The 19923-nt window shown below is 46.7% G+C and overlaps 1 protein-coding gene and 1 long non-coding RNA gene across 2 annotated transcripts; both read right to left on the bottom strand.

The window, feature by feature from the left end:
* Window positions 1-4438: 4438 nt before the first annotated feature.
* On the bottom strand, window positions 4439-5310 carry LOC127330198 (uncharacterized). Its single transcript, XR_007869178.2, has 2 exons — window positions 4972-5310; window positions 4439-4880 (listed from the first exon to the last, which is right to left on the bottom strand). It is a non-coding gene; the product is annotated as an uncharacterized lncRNA (long non-coding RNA).
* A 5441-nt stretch (window positions 5311-10751) lies between these two features.
* Window positions 10752-18566, bottom strand: LOC127333569 (uncharacterized). The gene is made up of 3 exons (XM_051359950.2): window positions 18280-18566; window positions 17884-17956; window positions 10752-11086 (listed from the first exon to the last, which is right to left on the bottom strand). Exons 1-3 carry the CDS (start codon window positions 18362-18364, stop codon window positions 11023-11025), a joined length of 222 nt encoding a protein of 73 aa, XP_051215910.1. The 5' UTR covers window positions 18365-18566; the 3' UTR covers window positions 10752-11022.
* Between the last annotated feature and the right edge of the window lie 1357 nt (window positions 18567-19923).

The following is a 19923-nucleotide window of genomic DNA, read 5'->3' as shown; positions in this document are numbered from 1 at the left end:
GGTCTTACCAAGCTATACTACCAATTGGTGCACGGAACAAATCCCGGTCATCGTGGGCGGCGGATCTGCTTCCGGCGGACTTTCCTGCGGTGGGTACAATGCGTGCAGACGAAACAAGTGCTGGAGCCGTGGTTGACGTGCAGCGCCGCAGTCCGTCTGACGCCGCCGGGGGACAGAGCCGACGGCGCGACGAGGCGCCAGTGATGGCTGCTCCGTCCGTGGGTGGGGAACGAGCTGCCAGCGGTTCTTCGGTGACTAATGATGGGTCTAGCTTAAGAAAAAATAATTAGCGAACTTGTTGCTTCTCTCTATGATATTCTCTAAATAAATAGACGACCCCACTGGTCATTGGCTGCGGCAGCCCCACAGAGCGGCAATATATGTATTTTCCTGAAAAATAGACGACCCCACTGGTCATTGGCTGCGAAGGCCCCACAGAGCGGCAATATATGATTTTCTCTAAATAAATAGACGACCCCACTGGTCATTAGCTGTGGCAGCCCCATAGAGCGGAAATATATGTCTTTTCCTGAAAAATAGAGGACCCCACTGGTCATTGGCTGCGGAGGCCCCACAGACCGGCAATATATGATTTTCTCTAAATAAATAGATGACCCCACTGTTCATTGGCTGCGGCAGCCCCACAGAGCAGCAATATATGTCTTTTCCTGAAAAATAGACGAGCCCACTGGTCATTGGCTGCGGCAGCCCTGTAGAGCGGTCCCATTTGTCATTGGCAGCACCGCGTATAAAATCATGAAATAAAACGGCTCACACGTCAGCGATAGATGGATGGCTGCTCCGACGTGTCTCCTGACCCTACTCGTCAGCACGAGACGGTCAGGGAGGAGCTGCCCCTGTGCAGCCCCACCCGGTCAGACTAACGGCCAGGGCCTCTGACCTGACGGCTACCAGCCGTTCCAGCACTTGTGAGTGTTTCAAATTCGAGGAGGGGAAAACTGAGGAAAAGTTAAGGAGCTGGGGAAAACTGAGTACAACTAAGGACCTGAGGGCACAAAAATAGAAATCCCTAAAATATAACACATGTAATTGCATAAGATCGCAAATTAAGTAGTACATGCATGAACCGGTACAAAAGGCCCGCACGAACCCGTACAAAAGGCCCTCACTAACCGGTATAGATGTTCCTCGCCTGCCTGGGCAGAGGAACCGGTATAAATGCCCCCTTTAGTATTGGTTCGTAAGTGAACCGGTACTAAAGGCTCAGACGGTTGCCCATTTTTCTACTAGTGTAAATGGATGTGTGGCGCCCTTCGGAACGGCGCCACACCCATGCGAACGGCGCCACATGCGAACGGCGCCACACATTCCTGCCACGTCGGCTGGTCAACGGCGCGCAGCGTCGACCACGCCACGTCAGCATGGAGGTGTGGCGCCGTTTGCATGGCGCCACATAGTGAAGTGTGACGCCGATGGCAAGGGCGCCACACAAAAGGGTTAATCCGGTGAAATGGTTTGGCCAGAGGGTCATTTTGTGCTTTTCTTTCAGAAATAGGTTATTTTTGTCAAAATCGCCAATTCTTAATATAATCTTGAGTGCTTGAAAGTTTTTATATGATCTTGATAAGTCTTTGATCTTGCAAATTAAATCCTCCAAAAAAATCTTGTAGGAATTATGCCAAGAAAATATTTAGTGTATGTCCTTGTTTACACGAAGTGTTTGCTCTTGTTTACTTCGGGTAAAACAAATGGATACCCTCCAGAGGCCTTGCCATAGTTGGTAGGTCATGAGCTAATGATGGTTACATCTTGCCAACGCAATTATTTCAACACGCATGCAAGAAATAAAAGGGCAGACCGAAGATAAACTAATTGCAACATTAGTCTTGGAAAGAAAACAAAAGTATGAGATGCCCGAATTGTCGGAGGCGTGCATTTTTTCCAAGCTTGACGTTTCTGGTCTGAATTCTGGTAGCACAAACGAATTCGGAAAAGGTCACACACTTACATATTCTTCTACCGGAAACACTGAACGGAATCCGGGTACGCGCGAGGATGAAAACAATTCCACTCAGAGTGCAACATGTGTTTAGCCATCTATGTATAAAATCATGTATAAAACACGTATTTGATGCATTTGTACAGTGCATATCTGACATGCAATAGACGGGACAGAGGATGAGACCGACAGGTTGAGTTAATTTCCTACCGGCCACCTGCGCTGGCCATTTCCCAGTGCTTCTTCATTTCCATGCGCAAACAGCTAGTAGCTAGTATCATGTCGACAGCCGCCGTGCTCCTCCTCCCACGCTCAAGGCTCAAGCTGCTTTGGCCGTCGTTCTCTTTCGGCTGTCGTGTTTCTCCGAGCGAGCTCAAAGGTCGCCGTGCTCCTCCATGCGAGCTCTATGGCAGCGAGCTCCTCCGGCTGTCATGCTCCCCTGCACTGCACGAGCTACTCCGGCTGCCGTGCTCCTTCGCCCGACCTCCAAAGCAACAAACACCTCCACCGCCATGTTCCTCTTCCTCCGCGTGAGTTCTCCAGCTGTTGTGCACCTCTGCCAAGCTCCACGACAGCGAGCTCCTCTAGCGCCGTATGTTCAGTAGGAGTATCATTTACTGAACATTTATTGGTAGCAGGGCCATTTGCAGTTGCGCGGCGGCGCCCATCTCCGCTCTCAGCAGCAACAACAAGTTCCACCGCACCGCAGCAACAACAAGTTCCTCCGCAGCTACAGCCTCCTCCTCCTCGCTCTGTATCTACACCATTCAGAAAAATGTGTTTCAAAACTTATCATTTTGATTATCCCCGCCATTGATTGATTATCTGTGACAATTGGCTACAGATCTTTTCATATATTAAAAATAATGTTCTAAAATTATTGTTCTAACAAGGAACCATTAGTACAAAATTATTATTGTTATAAAACGGAAACCATTGGTATAAAATTTCAGTTTGGATAAGCACCGGATTTAGTACAAAATGTTTAACTTGGATTAGTACAAATCACACTTTTGACTATCTACACCACTAATAAAAGATGTTCCTTTTTTTTCTATATGCACAACTGATACAAAAATTGTGTCTAAAACTTGGTTTTATAATTTGATCATTTAGACTACCTCCACCATTAATCAGTACAAAATCAAAGTTTATAATATCTCCGCCGGTGATTATTTCTAACAGCTGTCAATGGATCTTTCCATATATTAAAATTACTGTTACACCAATGATTCATTAGTACAAATTGTCACGCTGCTAACTATACGTGTCTGTGAGAAACTGTACGCAAAGCGCAACTGCATTAGAATTAAATCATACTACCTACTTGTGTACTCCAATTAACACAAGTAGTAGGTAGCTTAATCTCTCATTTGGTAATGACGACCATAATTGTCACATGCAGTCCAATATGCCTTTACTACTTGGAGACGTACGCCAATTAAATATTTTCAAAACTTTGTGTTTCAAAATTAATCATCTTGACTATCTGCACAATTGATTAATACTAACACAAAATAATTACTAGTTATAATAATTAAATATGGCTATCAATGGATCTTTCCATATATTCAAATAATAACGTTTCAAAATTATTGTTATAACACAAAAATAATTAATAAAATGTCTAATTTTTTATTTGTGTAAAATCACATTTTTTATATTTTAACATTTTATTATGTTCTTAGTATTCTAAGACGTAAAAGTTAAGGGGGGCCACTAGGAATCGGCGCCCGATTTGTGGCTTCCCGTCGGACCATTCTGTAGCCGCACGATAGGAAGCATTCTGGACGTTAGATTTTGAAGAAGGCTCGGTGTGAGTTTCCATGAAATCAGCGCCTGATTGCATGCTCCAAAATAACTGCTCGTATCAACAGAAACCACTAATTACTAGGATACGCCTTGACTGCTTCCCAAACTTAACTCTTCGGGATTTTTAGGAAACCAAAAACCCCGTTTTGAAGGAAACTAGCAACAATTTAGCAAAATTTCAGGCATGCAAATTTCCTTCCGTTAACATGCAATTTTTGCAAAATTCAGGCATGCAAATTTCTGATGTTATTTATTTTTGCTTCCTTTGCGACTAATATTTGCTTCCGTTAGAGCTGAATTTTGCTTCTATGTAAAAATATATTTTTTGAAGCATATCAAACTATGTTTATGTGGACATCAAAATTAATATTGCTTCCATGGTTAATGAAAATTCTTGGATGTGGCATACATAATTTGTGTCGTGTGTAAAGTGATACATATTTCAAAAATGTTGGGATCTACCAACGTGAAATTTGAACGGTTCAACATAATGTACCGGAAGCACATAGTTGATTTAAGTGCCAGAAGCTTCATTCATATGCCTATGAAGCACACTGAGTATTGTAAACATGCAACATTATTCATTCCTATACTTACAGTACATTTTAGTGCTTCATACATTCAATTGACATATTTCAAACAAGATACATATTTGAAGCATACAAGTAAGGAAACCTGCAATATTTTCTTTTTTTTGTGGAAGATTCATTCCTATACTTGGAGACTTGGAGTACATTTTAGTGCTTCATACATTCATTTGACATATTTCAGACAATATACGTATTTGCTTCCTTCAAGTTATCAAAAATAGCAGTGTTGCACTTTCATACGCTTCCTACATACAACAAATTTGCTTCATTCTACAAGACGGTATGTTTTATAGATGCATAAGCAACAATGTGTTACAAACACTTGGTTCATTTCCTTTGGCGCATGGAGACATCATTCCATGAGGCTTTAGCCCTTGAATGACACGCCGCATGCTCGCTTGCTTCTGCTGTTGGTCTTCCTCGTTGAACATAAGCCACGCCATCTGGATGAAATTCATTGATGACTTGGCTAGGATTTGTAGGCAGAATGCAGTCCCAATACTGTTGATAGCATCGACCTATTTAAAATAAAACCCCTGCATGAAAATAGTGATCCAACATCGAAGAAATCATGTAAAAAAATCTCGCGGCGACAATTCTTTTTCATACTGGTTGGTGTGGAGGATGCATTCTCCCGTCCGATCAATCCATATGGATGTCGTTGTTGGCGAGCCACACCGTCAGATCGGAGTAGTGCCGTTACGGCAAGACCAGATCAACCGCCACGGTAAGATCAGAGCAGCTCCAAGCTGACTACGAGATCAAGCCAGAAAGGAGCAGCAACTTTATGGTAATTCAGCATAAACGATGATCAAATTTAGTTTGAATTACCTATATATCCGATTTGTATAGATGTTCAAGGAAGCAATCTCCGACAGGCTGCTTTGTCTGGAGTCAGTACTACACCCTTGCCGGCCTGGCTATGCCGCCCCGATCGACTCTAGACCACAGGCCACCGACGATCAGGGTGGCGGCGACGACGACTACACGAGGCGGACGCAGCAACTTTTTTTGGAGGAGCGAATCGAGCGGGATTTTAGTGATCAGTTTGGGAGGAGCTAACCGGAATTATGGGTGAGGTGGGCAACGTGCGACCTTTATTTTAGCATGAAACCTGGATGCATGCGCGCCGAGTGATGTAATGGGAATCTGACGGTGCCGGATCGGTCCGATGTTTTGCACTGTATCGGACTACGATAGGTAGTCTTTACCAAAAGTTAATCTTCAAAATTCAATTTTTGATGCCAATGGAGTAATTAGACATGGGAAAGATCAAGATGACGTTCGTCGCAAATTTATTAGCAATGTATTTACTCGGGGTGTGTTTGAAAATCCATGTGCCAGAGCTTTAATTCGCTAGTACAACTCCGTACCTGCTGCTAGCTGCTGGCGTCGAGATCCTCTGACGTTGAGCCGAAGAACTGCAGAGGGACGTAGTTATTCTCCTTCGTCCGTTCACCATCCGATGGCAGCTGGCCCAACAGCAGGAACTACACCGCAGCAGCCCAAAGCCCAACTAACGGGAGATGGAAAAGGGCGCTATCCCGTTGCCTCGCTCGTGACCATGGAGTCGCTGACGCTAGGCGCATCGCCGTGGACCGCCTCGCCCAGCTCCAACTCCCGGCTGCATCTAGCGCGTGCCGTGCGTCTGCGTCGCCGCATCTGCATCCTCCAACGGTCCTGCGCCGGTGAGCCGGACCTGTCTTGCCGCCGGTGTTGCCCTATAATGGCCGCTTCCTCAAAGAGGGTGCCGCCGCCATTGCCAATGCTGGCCGTGTCCTCCAAGAAGAGGATGGGGACACCATCTTCAGCTGAGTTTGGAATTGAGCCGTTGAGCGCAAAAGAGCAGTGCCAAAAATTGCAAAGTGCAGAAACTGGAGCAAGAAACAAAGAGCAAAAACAAAACGAAAGTTGCAGTTTTGTATTTATAAACTCAGCTCCACAAGGTTTCCGCACAACAGTTCTCAAATTCCTTGCCGGTAACAAACATGTACAAACCGAACTCTTCAGAAGGACAGCTACAAAAAAATATTGTGCTAGCAAGAGCCGGAACAATCGGAGTATAAGCGGCCATTTATGGGCAACGCCCGGCGGCAAGACAGGTCCGGCAAACCGGCGCCGGAACCGTCGGAGTAAGCAAGGCGGAGGCGCAGACGCATGCCACCCGCTAGATGCGGCCGGGAGGCGGAGTTGGGCGAGGCGGTCGACGGTGATGCGCGGAGCGTCAGCGACTCCATGGTTAGAAGCTAGAAAACGTGATATAGCGTCGTTTTCCATCTCCCATTAGTTGGGCTTTGGGCTGCTGCGGTGTGTTTCCTGTTGTTGCGGCAGCTGCCATTGGATGGTGAACGGACGAAGGAGAATAACTATGTCCCTCTGCAGTTTTTCAACTCAACGTCAGAGGATCTTGTTCAGCTGCTGCATCTGTCAGCACTTAAAGACCCTGGCCCACCAAACGTGTATTCATATTTGTATGCAATATGTATCCCACGTGTATATATAACGTATTGATTACTTGCTTTATTAGCAACAGATCATAAAGCACGAATTAGTGGACTAGATATGATTCTCGCGCGGGTTGCCAGGTCCCAAACTTCGGGTCGATTCTTCGAAAATAGCGAACGGAACACGGCAACGCGCGAGGATGAAAACTCCTCCACTCACAGGGCACCACGTTGCTGACAGCATACGTATATTGTTCAGGTATACTGTTGGTATTTCCATCAAAATTTAATTTATGTGGGTGGCGATCAGACGCTGTCCCGCATTAACTTCCAAGAAGCCACTTGCTGTCGTGCTCCTCTGGCCTTCTTGCTCGTTCACCCAAGCTACTACTACTAGTTAGCTTCCTACCAGCAGCGAACTCCTCTGACCTTCTTGCTCCTCCTCCCAAGCTCCACTCACTAATGTGCTCTTCGGCCTAAGCTCCAAGGCAGCAAGCTCTTTTAGGTGACGTGCTCGTGCACCCAAGGTCCAAGGCAGCATGCTCCTTCGATCTGGCCAGATCTGGGCAGTGGGTTGCCTGTTCCGGTGACAAGCAACATCAAATGCGGCCGGATGGCCGAGCTAGCTCTGGTGGTGGAGGCTGTCGGCGGGGCGCAGCGGCCGTCAACGTGGTGTTCGGCAGGGCGCAGCGGCCGTCAACGGTGAGTCGCCGCGTCTAGATACTCACCAGCACTCGTGCCCTCGAGCTCCAGCGCGCCTCCTGGCCGGCGTTGGTACCCACCGCGGCGGCTGTTCGGCGGTGCGGGCTAGCTCAGTTGTACTGTGTATTTCTTTTGGTTTTTTGGTGCATGATTTGGACTGATTCAGTTGACACGGCGAAGTTTTTTTTGGTTTCAATGATTCAACCTGTATTGCATGTTGGATTTGTATACAATTTCTTCGATCTCAACCAATCTGGTAAAGGAAACCTGTTATTTTCTTCCAATCCAAATGCTTCACGATAAAAAAAAAAGTACTCTATATGCATTTTTCAGTTCCTGAAATTATCCATAATTCATCGATAAACTGATGAACTAAATATATTAATCATATGGAGAAGATTCGACAGAGAATTACTCAAAATATGCATGAATTCAGTAAGCTCTAAATTAGAAGCAACTATTTGATGAAACATATATTTATTAACTTCACATTGTTATGTTTGATTTTTTTAGTACCTACACCATTGATAGACATTTTGTGTTCAAATATTCGTGTTCAAAATTAATCATTTTGTCTATCTACACAATTGATAAATTGTGATGGCTGCGGATGGATCTATCCATACATTAAAATAATGATGTTTCTAAAATATTGTTTTACGAACTCTGAGAAAACAATGGATCCCATTGTGAAGAAGCGGTGTTCTTTCATTTTCAGTTGTTCTTAGTTTCACTATTTAGAGTTATAATTAGTTTGTTAACGTTTTGTTAACCTCTGTCGAATGCTCGAATGCTTCGGTCTCAAAAAATGATGTTATTTTATATTCTTTTGTTTTACATGTGTAATGTGCTAATTATGCTGCTGTTTTGCAAGTAATCATTTTCACTAATCCAGCCTGATAGTTGGATATTCCATTTTCTCATTCGCAAAGCTGAGATTCAATTTAGCAACTCGTATATAGAATAAAAGAACATTGTACTACTCTGACAAATTTTGTTCCCTAGTACTAACTATTCTGACATTTGCCTTAACTCTTGCCGTATTTCATCTCGTATTCAACTGGTATAGAAAAGTTAAAGCAAATGTATTAATTAGCTGCTATATTAAGTGTGAATCTAAGAGCAGACATTGATGCTCCTGATTTAGACCTCGCCCGTAGCCGGGTTCCAAACGTGCGGGTCGTCGATTCTTTTACTATATAAAAGCATCTCCAGTCGCGTCCTCCAAACCGTCCCTCAAAGGAATTTGGGACGCGTCGGATAAAAAAACGTTCCCAGCCACGTCCTTCAGAGCCGCTTTTTGTCCGACGCGTCCCGATACAGTGTTCGGCGCCTCGAGACCATCTCCGTCCCACAGGGACGCTCCGGGCATGCCGGACACAACGAAAAGCGAGGCGAGCTCCCACATGTTGGCGACTATTTCCATAAACCGTTGGTTCGCGCCTTTTTCCTCGTCGCTCCTTCCCTCCCGCGCCTCCCACCCCTCCGCCGCCGCTGGATTTGCGACCGTTTCGACGACTGATCTCTTCTGAGAGTCCGCACCATCGTCGCGACTGACACTCTCGCCGGTCGTTCCGCCGCCGTCGCTTGGCCTGCGCGTCCTAGAACGCGGCGTCAAATCCACCCCACCTCCGCGCACACAAGGTGCTCGACGACTTGTCATGTACGCGCGATTGGGCATTGTTCGTTGCGTCGTCTGCCGCCGCGCAATTTTAACCATTGATTTTGCTTCAGACATGGATAGCGACGACGAGATGATTGTCCTACTGCTGGAGGACGAGCAAGCCTTCGACGACGACCTCCGGGAGCATTTGCTGATCATCGCGGCCCTCCAGGACGTGCTTAACGCCGAGGCGGAGAAGAGGAAGAGGCCGCGCCGCAGAGGATCAAGGCCGGGGAGAAAGAAGTCGAAGCCCCAGCAGAGGATGAAGGGGCATACCATATTGCACAACAACTACTTCGCAGATGACGCAACACATACCGACAATTTTCGGCGCCGGTATAGGATGAGCAAGGGTTTGTTCATGAATATCCTCCACAACGTTCGAGAGTTCGACCCCTACTTCAAGCTCAAGCACGACGTTGTAGGCGTTGTCGGGTTCTCATCGATTTAGAAGTGTAACGCCGCCATGAGGATGCTTGCATACGGAGCACCTGCAGATACACAGGACGACTACCTTCGCATGAGTGAGTTTACTGTCATTGAGTGCATGTACAAGTTTTGTCGAACTGTGGTGGAAAAGTTTTGCAAATACTACTTGAGAGGGCCAACTGAGTAAGAGACTGCAAGGATCATGACACAAAATGCTGCCAGAGGATTTCCTGGAATGCTTGGAAGCATCGATTGCATGCACTGGTCATGGAAGAACTGCCCGTTTTCTTGGCAAAGTATATACAAAGGGCGTCATGTATATTGCAGTGTGGTGCTTGAAGCCGTGGCAGGATTTGACATTCTTTCTTTGGCATGGCGGGATCACACAATGACATAAACGCGTTGCAGCAGTCTCCGGTGTTCAGCAGACTAGTGGAAGGGCATGCTCCACCATGCAACTATGAGATCAATGGTCACCAATATACCAAAGGCTATTATCTAGCCGATGGTATATATCCAACATGGGCCATTTTTGTCAAAACAACCTCGAATCCATCAGGTCAGAAGAATTTCCACTTTGCTACACGACAAAGAGGATGTCGAGCGGGCTTTTGGTGTGCTTCAAGCTCAATTTGCAATTGTTCGGTACCCTGCTCTAAGCTGATCTCATGATCAAATGTGGGAGGTGATGCAGGCTTGTGTGATCATACACAACATGATCATCGATAATGACCGCAAGAATCATGACAGGTCACATGTTAGTCCATATGAGTGTGAAGGCCCTCTTGCGGAGGTTCATCATAAGTTGCCTGCAGATTTTGCTGATTTGCTCGCCATGCACGCAGAGATCCGTGATATCAATGTTCACGAGCAACTTCAAGCTGATCTCGTTGAGCATTTGTGGACGATCAAAGGAAATGCCGCGGCACATTGATCTACTCCTATTTATTTGTTGTTTTATTGTTCGTTGTATTTTACTTTGAAAACAATCTCCGCAACCATATTTATTTGTATGCTATATTTAATAAATGGTTATGTTTTCAAAAACCCTTGTTTAATGTTTGGGGGCTGGGGAGCGACATCCCCTAAACGCGACACGAACAAAACACGTCCCCAAAACGCTCACGCGACTGAAGATGCTCATCCAATCATACCGCGAAAGTTATGCACAGCAGTACAATCCGATCTACAACTGTAGCAAGAATAATGCATATACATACAGCTCCTGCATGTTCTCTTAAAAGAACATAGTACAAGAACAACATAAAATATTTTTTAGGGAACAGAAAATATATTTTTTTAGGGAACAGAAAATAAGTTCACATATATTGCAACTGTTTCGTACAAAAAACTGCAGTTCCAGGCTACTTGAACGACGTTGAATTTTCAACACCAGCTTACTTTGATTCCTCTCTGTTGGTCCTACGAGGGCATGCCGATTCCCATGTCATATTTTCCACCATTCATGAACATAACTTTCAGGTGGCTGAAAGAGGGATTCTCGTTAGAAAGCCGTCAAGGATCAACAATACGACTGAAAGAGATTCATTCGGAAATAGAGACAAACAATTTCTACAAGCTTATTAGTTCCTTGAAAGAATGAAGGTATATATTTTTTGAATGAAGAACAACATAATGATCAATAATCAGATTAACAACAGGGGTTTTAATTTTGCGTGGTTTGGCCACACATAAAACGAAGCAGTTCAAAAGTTTGTTATGATTGGAATAGCAGCCCAATCAAAGCTTATCTTGCAGATGTCCATAGTTAACAAGCTGATTATTTTACGACCATTCAATATACGAGCTCTAATCTAAGCAAAGACTGAAGTTGTTATGTGGCTGCTAGGGTTTGGGAGGGGGAGAGAGGGCTGCGAGGGCGCGAGAGGGCCGGCCGGGGGCCTTGCCCACGGCCGATGGCAAGAGGGAAGTGATTTCCTTCTTAATTCTTGTTTGATTAGATTGATACGTCTCCTCTCCTTATATAGAGAGGTTTACTTGATCCATAAGCAAGCGACCCTTATCTCTAATTAACCCTAAGACTAATGGGCTATAGCTAGGTCCATAACGTACTCTAACACTACACCCCACCTGGACATGCAGATCGTCCTCGAGCTGCAACCTAACCAACTTATAACGATGACTTGACTCGATAAGCCTTTTACATCTCGGCTTATTTTATTATTCTCAACCTGAAATGGGCTGGAACGCTCTATTTTAGACCCCTTAACAAAAAGTGGACACCCACCTGGGTCCCATGGACACCAGCTGGACAAAAGGAGTGCATGTGTATGGCCACCTGGAAGAGGTCGCAAGAGCGACCAGCGGAGGCGCCCTCGCGGAGGCTGGCGGCGGAATGCAGTGGTGTTACGCAGTGCGCTCCTGTCGAGGAGGGGTGCGTCCCCCCAACCGCCGATGTTGCAGGCTTTGAGGTCGCTGCACACGGGAAAAACAACATGCCCGCCGCTCGTGGGGGAAACCGCATGACCAAGAGCCCCGACGCAGCGAACGAGAGCGAGATCATGTGCGCAGCGAAGGGCAACTTGGAGGAGCGGCAGCTGCAGACCACGCATCTCCCGCACACGCCGACGCGCTAAGAGGCCGCGCGCTGCAGCCTGCAACCTCACCGCTGCCGACACGTGGCGGGTAGCGATCCAAGACGGAAGCGGTGACGGCGAGGGCGGGAACCGGACTTGTTGGATCGGAACTCCCGCCGGCGCGGTCGTAGCTGGCCCGGGGCTAAGTGGCGGCGGCGCCGGCTGCTGCAGCGGGGCCACGGCCGTGACGGGGCCCGCGAGGGGCCGGGACGACCACGGCAACCGGGCGGTGGCGGCGCCGGCCGCTGCGGCGAGGCCACGGCCATGACGGGGCCCGCGAGGCTGGGACGGCCACGGCAACCGAGGCGGGGTGGTGGCGGCGATCGCGGCGGAGACCGCCGGATGCGGCGGCTGCCACGGCAGGAGCAGCGGCCCGGTGGTGGCGGCTGGTGGCGCGGCCGGCGGCGGCCGTAGGGGCCGGCCAAAGGTGGATCTCCTGGACCGCGGTGGCGAGATCGCGGAGGGCTGCGGTGATCTCTGCCGGGGAGAGAACGGCGGGGACGTCGGAGTGCGGCGGCGGCGGGTGGGATGAACTCGGTGGAGGGCTGGACATGATCGAACCCGGGAAAGCTGATACCAAGTGTTATGTGGCTACTAGGGTTTGGGAGGGAGATAGAGAGGGTTGCGAGGGCGCGAGAGGGCCGGCCGGGGGCCTTGCCCACGGCCGGTGGCAAGAGGGAAGGGATTTCCTTCTTAATTCTTGCTTGATTAGATTGATACGTCTCCTCTCCTTATATAGAGAGATTTACTTGACCCCTAAGTAAGTGACCCTTATCTCTAATTAACCCTAAGACTAATGGGCTATAGCCAGGCCCATGATGTACTCTAACAGAAGTACTCCTCGTCGTATTACAGTTAATTGGTAGTTTGTCACCATCATGTTTTTGAGAAAAAAAATAAAAGTATGCAGCGGGACAATAATCTATACCTACTAATAAAGGGAGAAACGTTTCTCCCTAATTTTTTCGTCCGTTTTATTAGTACCCTTTTTAGTCAGTCAAAATTACTTCTACTGCCACCGCTCAAACAAACCAGAAACGTTTTTCCCGTACCGTATTTATCTGTACAAGTTCGGTCTATTTATCCCGTACTGGGCCGCGTAGTAATCAATCATGGGCCGGGAACCCCTCCTAACCGTTCCGTTGAATGCAGATGCAGCGACCAGACGCCCAGATATCTTTTGTAGTAGTACCAAATAGTCCCACCTAGGTCAATTATAGCGCGTCCAGCCGGTTCATATAGCTCAAGTTTCCTGATATCAACAAGCAGCCTCATAAGATCTGGTAGAAAGGAAATTAACTCCACATGATGGGGCAGAAGAATCGGTAATGGCAGTTGCCGATGACGGGGGGTAACTGATAGCGATTGAGATGGAAGGAAGACTCAGACGTGGGCAGAAGCAGCCAGCCAACGCTGGAGCCGGTCGAGGCATGGCGGGGAAAGCAAAGCGCGAAGCAGCAGAGAGAGCAACATGGGGAGAGGAATTAGCGGGGATAGTGCCGGCCGTGCGTGCTGGCGGCGGAGATGGGAGTATGCGCTAGAGGCTACGGGAATAGGTCAGCAGGGGACTAGCTGGGCTTCCCGGTGGCTGCTGGACTGGGGTTCATCCGGTAAGTAGGTAGGGCTTTCCATTTTTTATCCTTTTTTCTTTCTTTTTTCAGTTTTCAGGTTAATTTCAGAAAAAAATAGAATGAATAGCATATTATCCGGAACATTATGAGAAATAACCAATCATACGCCACATTACTGCAAGTCTACGTGAAATGCATGGAGCATCATCAAAAAAATGCCCACGTAACTAATCCATTGAGGAAAAAAAAATAAGTGTATACATTTTTCTATGTACGATGGGAACGCTATTTAACATATCAACAAAGTTTGGCTTAATAAATGAACATAGAAAAGTATACGGATTCTCAGAGTATTTTAGTTATTTAAAAAGACAGCGATAGAAATCCTCCAGAGACATCGAACCTCCCAGCCTCCAACCTTACAGGCTGACATGTGTCCAGTTTTAGACAAAATCTCAACTTTGCTTTGTCACAGCACAAAAAACACCGCTTTTGCTTTATTAAAGTAAAAAACAGTTTACCTAGAAATAAAATAGAAAAAACCTGCCAGACACAGTCTCGTTGGAGACTCGATAGAGACCTCGCCGGAGAATCGCCAGAGACCTCACCAGGATCTCGTCGGGGACTCATCAAAGACCTCGTGAGGGACCTCCCGAAGACATTGTAGCACAAATATTACACTAAGGTAGCCGCAAAACATTTGTACCACCTCCGATGACCAGTTGCAACATCGATGTTGACTCGCCGGAGAATGGTCGATGACCTCGCCGGAGACTCGTCGTAGACCTCCCCGGAGATATTGTAGCAAAAAAATTATACTACCTCCGTTGGCCATTTGCAGCGCCGCCGCTGACGTTTGCACCACATCCGTTGGCCATTTACAGCGCCACCGGTGACGGTTTGCAGCACCGTCGATGACCATTAGCAGCCCTGCCCATTGGAAGCACCGCCGTTGCCAGTGGGCAGCACGTCGATGTTGGCTTGAAGCACACCCAATCTCGCGTGGCAACACTTTTTATCTTCCCTCGTAGCAATCGCCAACGATGGTCGCAACAACCATGGCACAATCCCGGTGACGATGGGGCGCCGAGGGAACTGGGGTTACCGACCTCCGCCATGGATTCGAAGTAGCACCGCCTTCGACACCCCTTGTGCGCCGAGGCCAAGCCGGAGGCAAGCTCCATGGCTGCAAGGTGCACAAGGCCAACCAAGCCGGAGGCCGCGCTCTCGTGCGTGTCTGCCAAGACGACTGCTCCGACCACGAGCAAGGACGAGGAAGGCGCTACAGCGGTGGTCCTAGATGGGAAAGGCGGCAGATGATGGCCATGGATGGGGATGGACGACGGCGTTCGTGGGGCAGCAACCGGTGGCGCGATGGCTTGCGCGAACGGCGGTGTGATGACTGCTTTGGCGTATGGTGACACAACGATGGAGCGGCAAAAATTCACGCGGAGGAGCTCACTTGCGTGTACGAAGATGACAAAAAAATACTAGAGGAGATAGGGATAAGGTGAACGTGCTACTTGGTGTGCGGGAGCAGTTTCGTCGGGACGATCGGCTCTATCAAACTGCCAAGCAGCCGGACGTTACCCACTGTTCTAGCCTCCGAATGATAGGAAATATTTTTCCTATTTAAAATCCGCAGCAACGCGCGGGCATGTTTCCTAGTATCCACTAAGGTATTAAGCTTGTTTCTGACTAACATTATAGATTAGAGTATAGCGCCAATGGTATTACCTAAACATGAGTAGATGCATCTAAGTTGATGAACATAAAACTAAACATTTAATCCAAAAACTTGTTTAATTGGTTGAAAAAGGTCCAACGTTCATGCGTGATGTAAAACCAGCAAGATTGGCTATGCGCTCCATATCTTGAATCCCATGCAAGACGTTGCTGATCATATTTGTATCATTGTATGGTTTTAAGCCAGTGACTAGTTGTCGATTGGACCATAGTTAGTCGCTATGTCAGATAGAAGATAGGCGAGCACGGCTTAGCACAGCAACTAGACTAGCAGAGCGAGTCGAGCAGCATGTTTATCGGCCAGCTGTTGACTAGGCGGCTAGAAGTCGACCAAGGAAGGCAAGTTGCGCAGCTAGGTTGCATGTGACCACTTCAACAAAAGTTTTGGTGGGGATATTTGGGGGATGTTTAGATGTTCTGTTGATAATGCCTAGCTGGGTAATGGTTTATAGTGAGCACAGGCCACAGTCTACAAGGCCTAGATACTTGTTTGGTTTGTTTCATTTTCAGCTGGGTACCAACTAACTAGGAAGTATGAGCATGCACAGCAGTTACCATCACGGAACCTATTACCTTAGCACTTTTCTCATATTTGTACCGACAGCTCTCCATGCTGGGCGAGCATTTTCGAGCCCATCGAGGCTAGTCTAGTTTTTATTTTCTACAGAACACCTATACTTGCAAAGCAGGGCTATAACTAAACTTGCACGTGGCAAGTGCGGTGGTGTCACCACCACCTCCAGGCCCTGACCACCTCACCTTTCTCCGGTAGTACTCTGCCTCTGAGGCATCCAAGCGCCATCCACATTGTGCGGATCTTGTCTGCGAGAGGTCCGTCGTTTCCGCTTGTGAGACTCTCCAGTGCCGAGGCCTCCCAACACGTTGCCGCCTCCACCTCGCCTCTAACTCAAAGACCTGAGATCCTAACCCAAGATCAGTTGCTCAGTTTCCTCTCACCTTTTCTCTCCTATGCCATCTCTTAATTTCTTTGGTTTGTTGGTCTGCTAGTCTGCTGTGTGGACGTAGCCTGTTTTTCTACAAGAGCTGCCTCCTTAGCTTCAGGCTGTGCTGAAATTCCAAGTGTTGAGTGATGCCATAGCCCCTCCTACCTCTTCTTTGCTCTGGCTGTCTATTACTACTATTAGTTAGATGTGGAATCGAATGCTGCAACCTGCAATTTTGTGCCTTTGAGTCATCGAGTGATGCTCCTGCAGTTCCTCACTCTGCTTTGCCCTTAGCTTAACTAGTGGTCAACTGCGTTAACTACCCACCAATCAGTTGTGGGGGGGGGGGGGAGGAAATCTAATTGACTCGACTCAACTTGTTGCCTTAGATACCTAGACACACAGATAGTTTGAGGAAATGCCTCTAGGCTTCCAGGGAGGAGAAAAGGGAGGGTACCATGTCAAACATCTAGCACCATATGTGAATTGCAAGATCAGCTACCAGTTCCATGTGGATGGCATGTCAGTACATCAAAAAAAATTCCGGCCACTTGTACAAGTTTGTGGATGTAAATGTCCAGATTCTAAATTTACATATTTACACGAACCTTCCTTGAATTTAGATTCCAGGATGCCATTTCCACTTGTGTATTGTACTCAGCAACCAAAATTACATCTTAGCGTTGAAAATAAGGATTAAACTGACCTGAAACAACCTAACGGGCGCTACTGAAACATAATCAAATCAAGTTTCAAATTAATCTATCAATCTGAGGACATTAGACTCGCTAAATAGGTGGTTGGGTTGGAATGTGCTCTTTGGCAATCTGGTTCCTTCTCCAGCTTATTTTTCTTCCTCTTTTTCTTCTGCAACATACTCTCTTACTTTACTTACACTGAACTTCTTACTACAGTACTATATATGTTGGGGTTGGTGCCAGTAGTGGTTCAGTCACCCCCTCTCCACCCAAAAATCTTTAACGACAAATAGAATAAAAGATCACCTCTCAACAAACAAATACTTCGATACCAACTATGACCCGGCAGTAGAAGTTCTGACGGGTCTAGGCCGATCATGTAAGTGGAGACACACGGCACCAGCTATGGTGAAGCTCGGGAACAACTTTAAACGCTGAGTATGATTGTCACACATAGTAAAGTAAGTTCATTAGACTAGATAAGGTGAATTTTGAAGTAATAGTCTTATCGGAAGTGTTTTTAGTAAAATGAACGGGTTAAACGAGCTAGGAGACCCATTTTCGCCATAGGTAGATAGCACAATTGAGAGTATACGGCTATATTTAAAGAAATCAAACCTTCAACTTAAAGATCTACAGGAGCACAACTAAATTAAGATTTGACCCCAATAGTTTATATATAAGTTTCCAGAGTAGAGATGGGGAGATTAGGCAGTGGGATGGGTACCTCTGATAGACGTCGATGGCGAAGCGAGATCCATTCAGGAAGATGAAACAGAGCAGGATCAGGACCATTATGTCTACTCGAGTTAAAGGGGAAAAGTATGCAAGAAGTAGCCGGATAAATAATGCAAATCGTTGAAAACAATTTAGCCATTCTCCTTTCTCAAAGCGAAACCCATACGGCTGCAGAAATCAATACCACGCTATCAACTAGAAAGAAACTCGTTTTACCACGAGAACGAATTGGAACTGTGCCCAAAATTAAATCTCGTTCGCTGGAACAACCAAAATCGGATCCAATTAAAGAAATGGCAAATCTAGACGGAGAGACGGGTTTCCCCGTAACACAGACGAAATTGGCCAGCAAGCGGCAACAAAGTGGAGATAAACTGAAGGATACTGAAGAGACATCGCTCCCACCAATCGAGCATGTAGAGGCCCATCGTGACGTTGTAGAGGTGGATCTTCTTGCTCACCCAGTTCATCTCACCCAACTTCTTCTCGCGGCGGAGTAATCAATCACCCCAAGGTCGATCGGGGACTTCTCGTTGCGGTGCACGCGTGTCTTCGCTGAATCTATTGTCAAGTCTGAACTCTGAAGCGATGGTGCTGCTACTATGGACCTCGTGGATTTGTTTATGACATTTAACCAGTCTCGATTTTCCAGAACAGCCTAGATTTTTTTAGATGGTAGTCTGGTTGGTTTATTTTGACTGATTCTTTGACTCTTTGCGCTGACGCCCTCGTAGCATTGAAAATTTATGAAAATTGGAATTAGCGACAATTGAGATGTCCTACCCGACCGTAGGTTCCGTGCTCTCACAGATTAGAGCATCTCTAACCGAAGTAAGAAAATTAGAGGAGCAAAAGCCTCTTAAAAACTTAACTTTCTATATTTACTATTTTAAATTTTACGCCGTAGAACCGAACCCCAAAAACTTAGGGAACCAAACTTTTTTTAAACATAATTTACAAATTTAAGCACATTCATAACATGACAGCATAACATAAGTGATAAGGGGTGGTCCGATCTTCTCAGTAAGCGACGGTGGTGATGAACACAATGGTGTATGCAGCGGAGGGAATCGATGATATGGTGTAGGTAATTTGTATGATGCCGACGAAGTCTCTCGATTGATTCCTGTAGCCAATGCAACAGACCTCAACCCTGCAAGATATTCGCAACTCCACACACTTGTGCACGTAGCGCCGACCACGAAGCGGTAGATTGCAATCTTCTAATCCCCAATGGAACAGCAGATCACACAAATTTTCAGTAGCATAAAACTCCAGATCGATGCGAATTGGAGAGTAGTATTCAATAGTTTTGCGTACCAAACAACTAAGAACTATGGTTTATCTTAAACGTGGTCTAAAGCAGCTAGGGGGCGTCCTGGGCACTTATATAGGCGTCCGGGACGACTTCTGGTCGAAAAGATACAAGAATAACCGACTCAGAATAGATCTGCCCTGAAAACCCTAAGGAGACGGACACCTATATTAAGCTCCTGCCCTGAAAACCCTAAGGAGACGAACGATTTCTCCATAAGAGTTCCGTAGCTCCGCCGCCACCAAAAACCCTAATTCGGGGGACAGAAGTCTCTGTTTCGGCACCCTGCCGGCACGGGGAATTGCCCCCGGAGCCATCGCCATCGACTCCATCGCCATCTTCATCGCTGTTGTTGTCTCCCATGATGAGGAGGGAGTAGTTCTCCCCCGAGGCTGAGGGCTCTACCGGTAGCTATGTGGTTCATCTCTCTCTCCCATGGTGTGATCTTTATGTGATCATGAGCTTTGTAATCTAGTTGAATATGTAGATGTTACTCTTGTCTATTATGCACTCTAGAGGTTACTTTAATATGAACTCCGGAGTCACTCTCCACGGTGTGATGGTGACAGTGTGCGCATCGTGTGTGATTCCTTTATGACATTGTGGAGCTTGTTTACTCCGGCTTGAGGTGTGCTTTTGCAGCCCTACACAATGAATGGTGTTTGTTATCCAACAAGAGAGTGTTTTAGAGTAGCATTTATTTATTCAATTATG

Source organism: Lolium perenne, chromosome 2 (genome assembly GCF_019359855.2).
Source record: "Lolium perenne isolate Kyuss_39 chromosome 2, Kyuss_2.0, whole genome shotgun sequence".
NCBI classification, from domain to species: Eukaryota; Viridiplantae; Streptophyta; class Magnoliopsida; order Poales; family Poaceae; genus Lolium; species Lolium perenne.
Note: the sequence above shows the minus strand (reverse complement) of the source record. Positions and strands in the feature narration are given on the sequence as shown.

Coding starts and splice junctions, on each gene's coding strand:
- LOC127333569 (XM_051359950.2), bottom strand. CDS start 18,364: ATGAACTGGGTGAGCAAGAAGATCCACCTCTACAACGTCACGATGGGC. Junction 17,957..18,279: donor GTGGGAGCGATGTCTCTTCA/GTATCCTTCAGT, acceptor TAACTCGAGTAG/ACATAATGGTCCTGATCCTG. Junction 11,087..17,883: donor GCCATCGACGTCTATCAGAG/GTACCCATCCCA, acceptor TCCCTCTTTCAG/CCACCTGAAAGTTATGTTCA.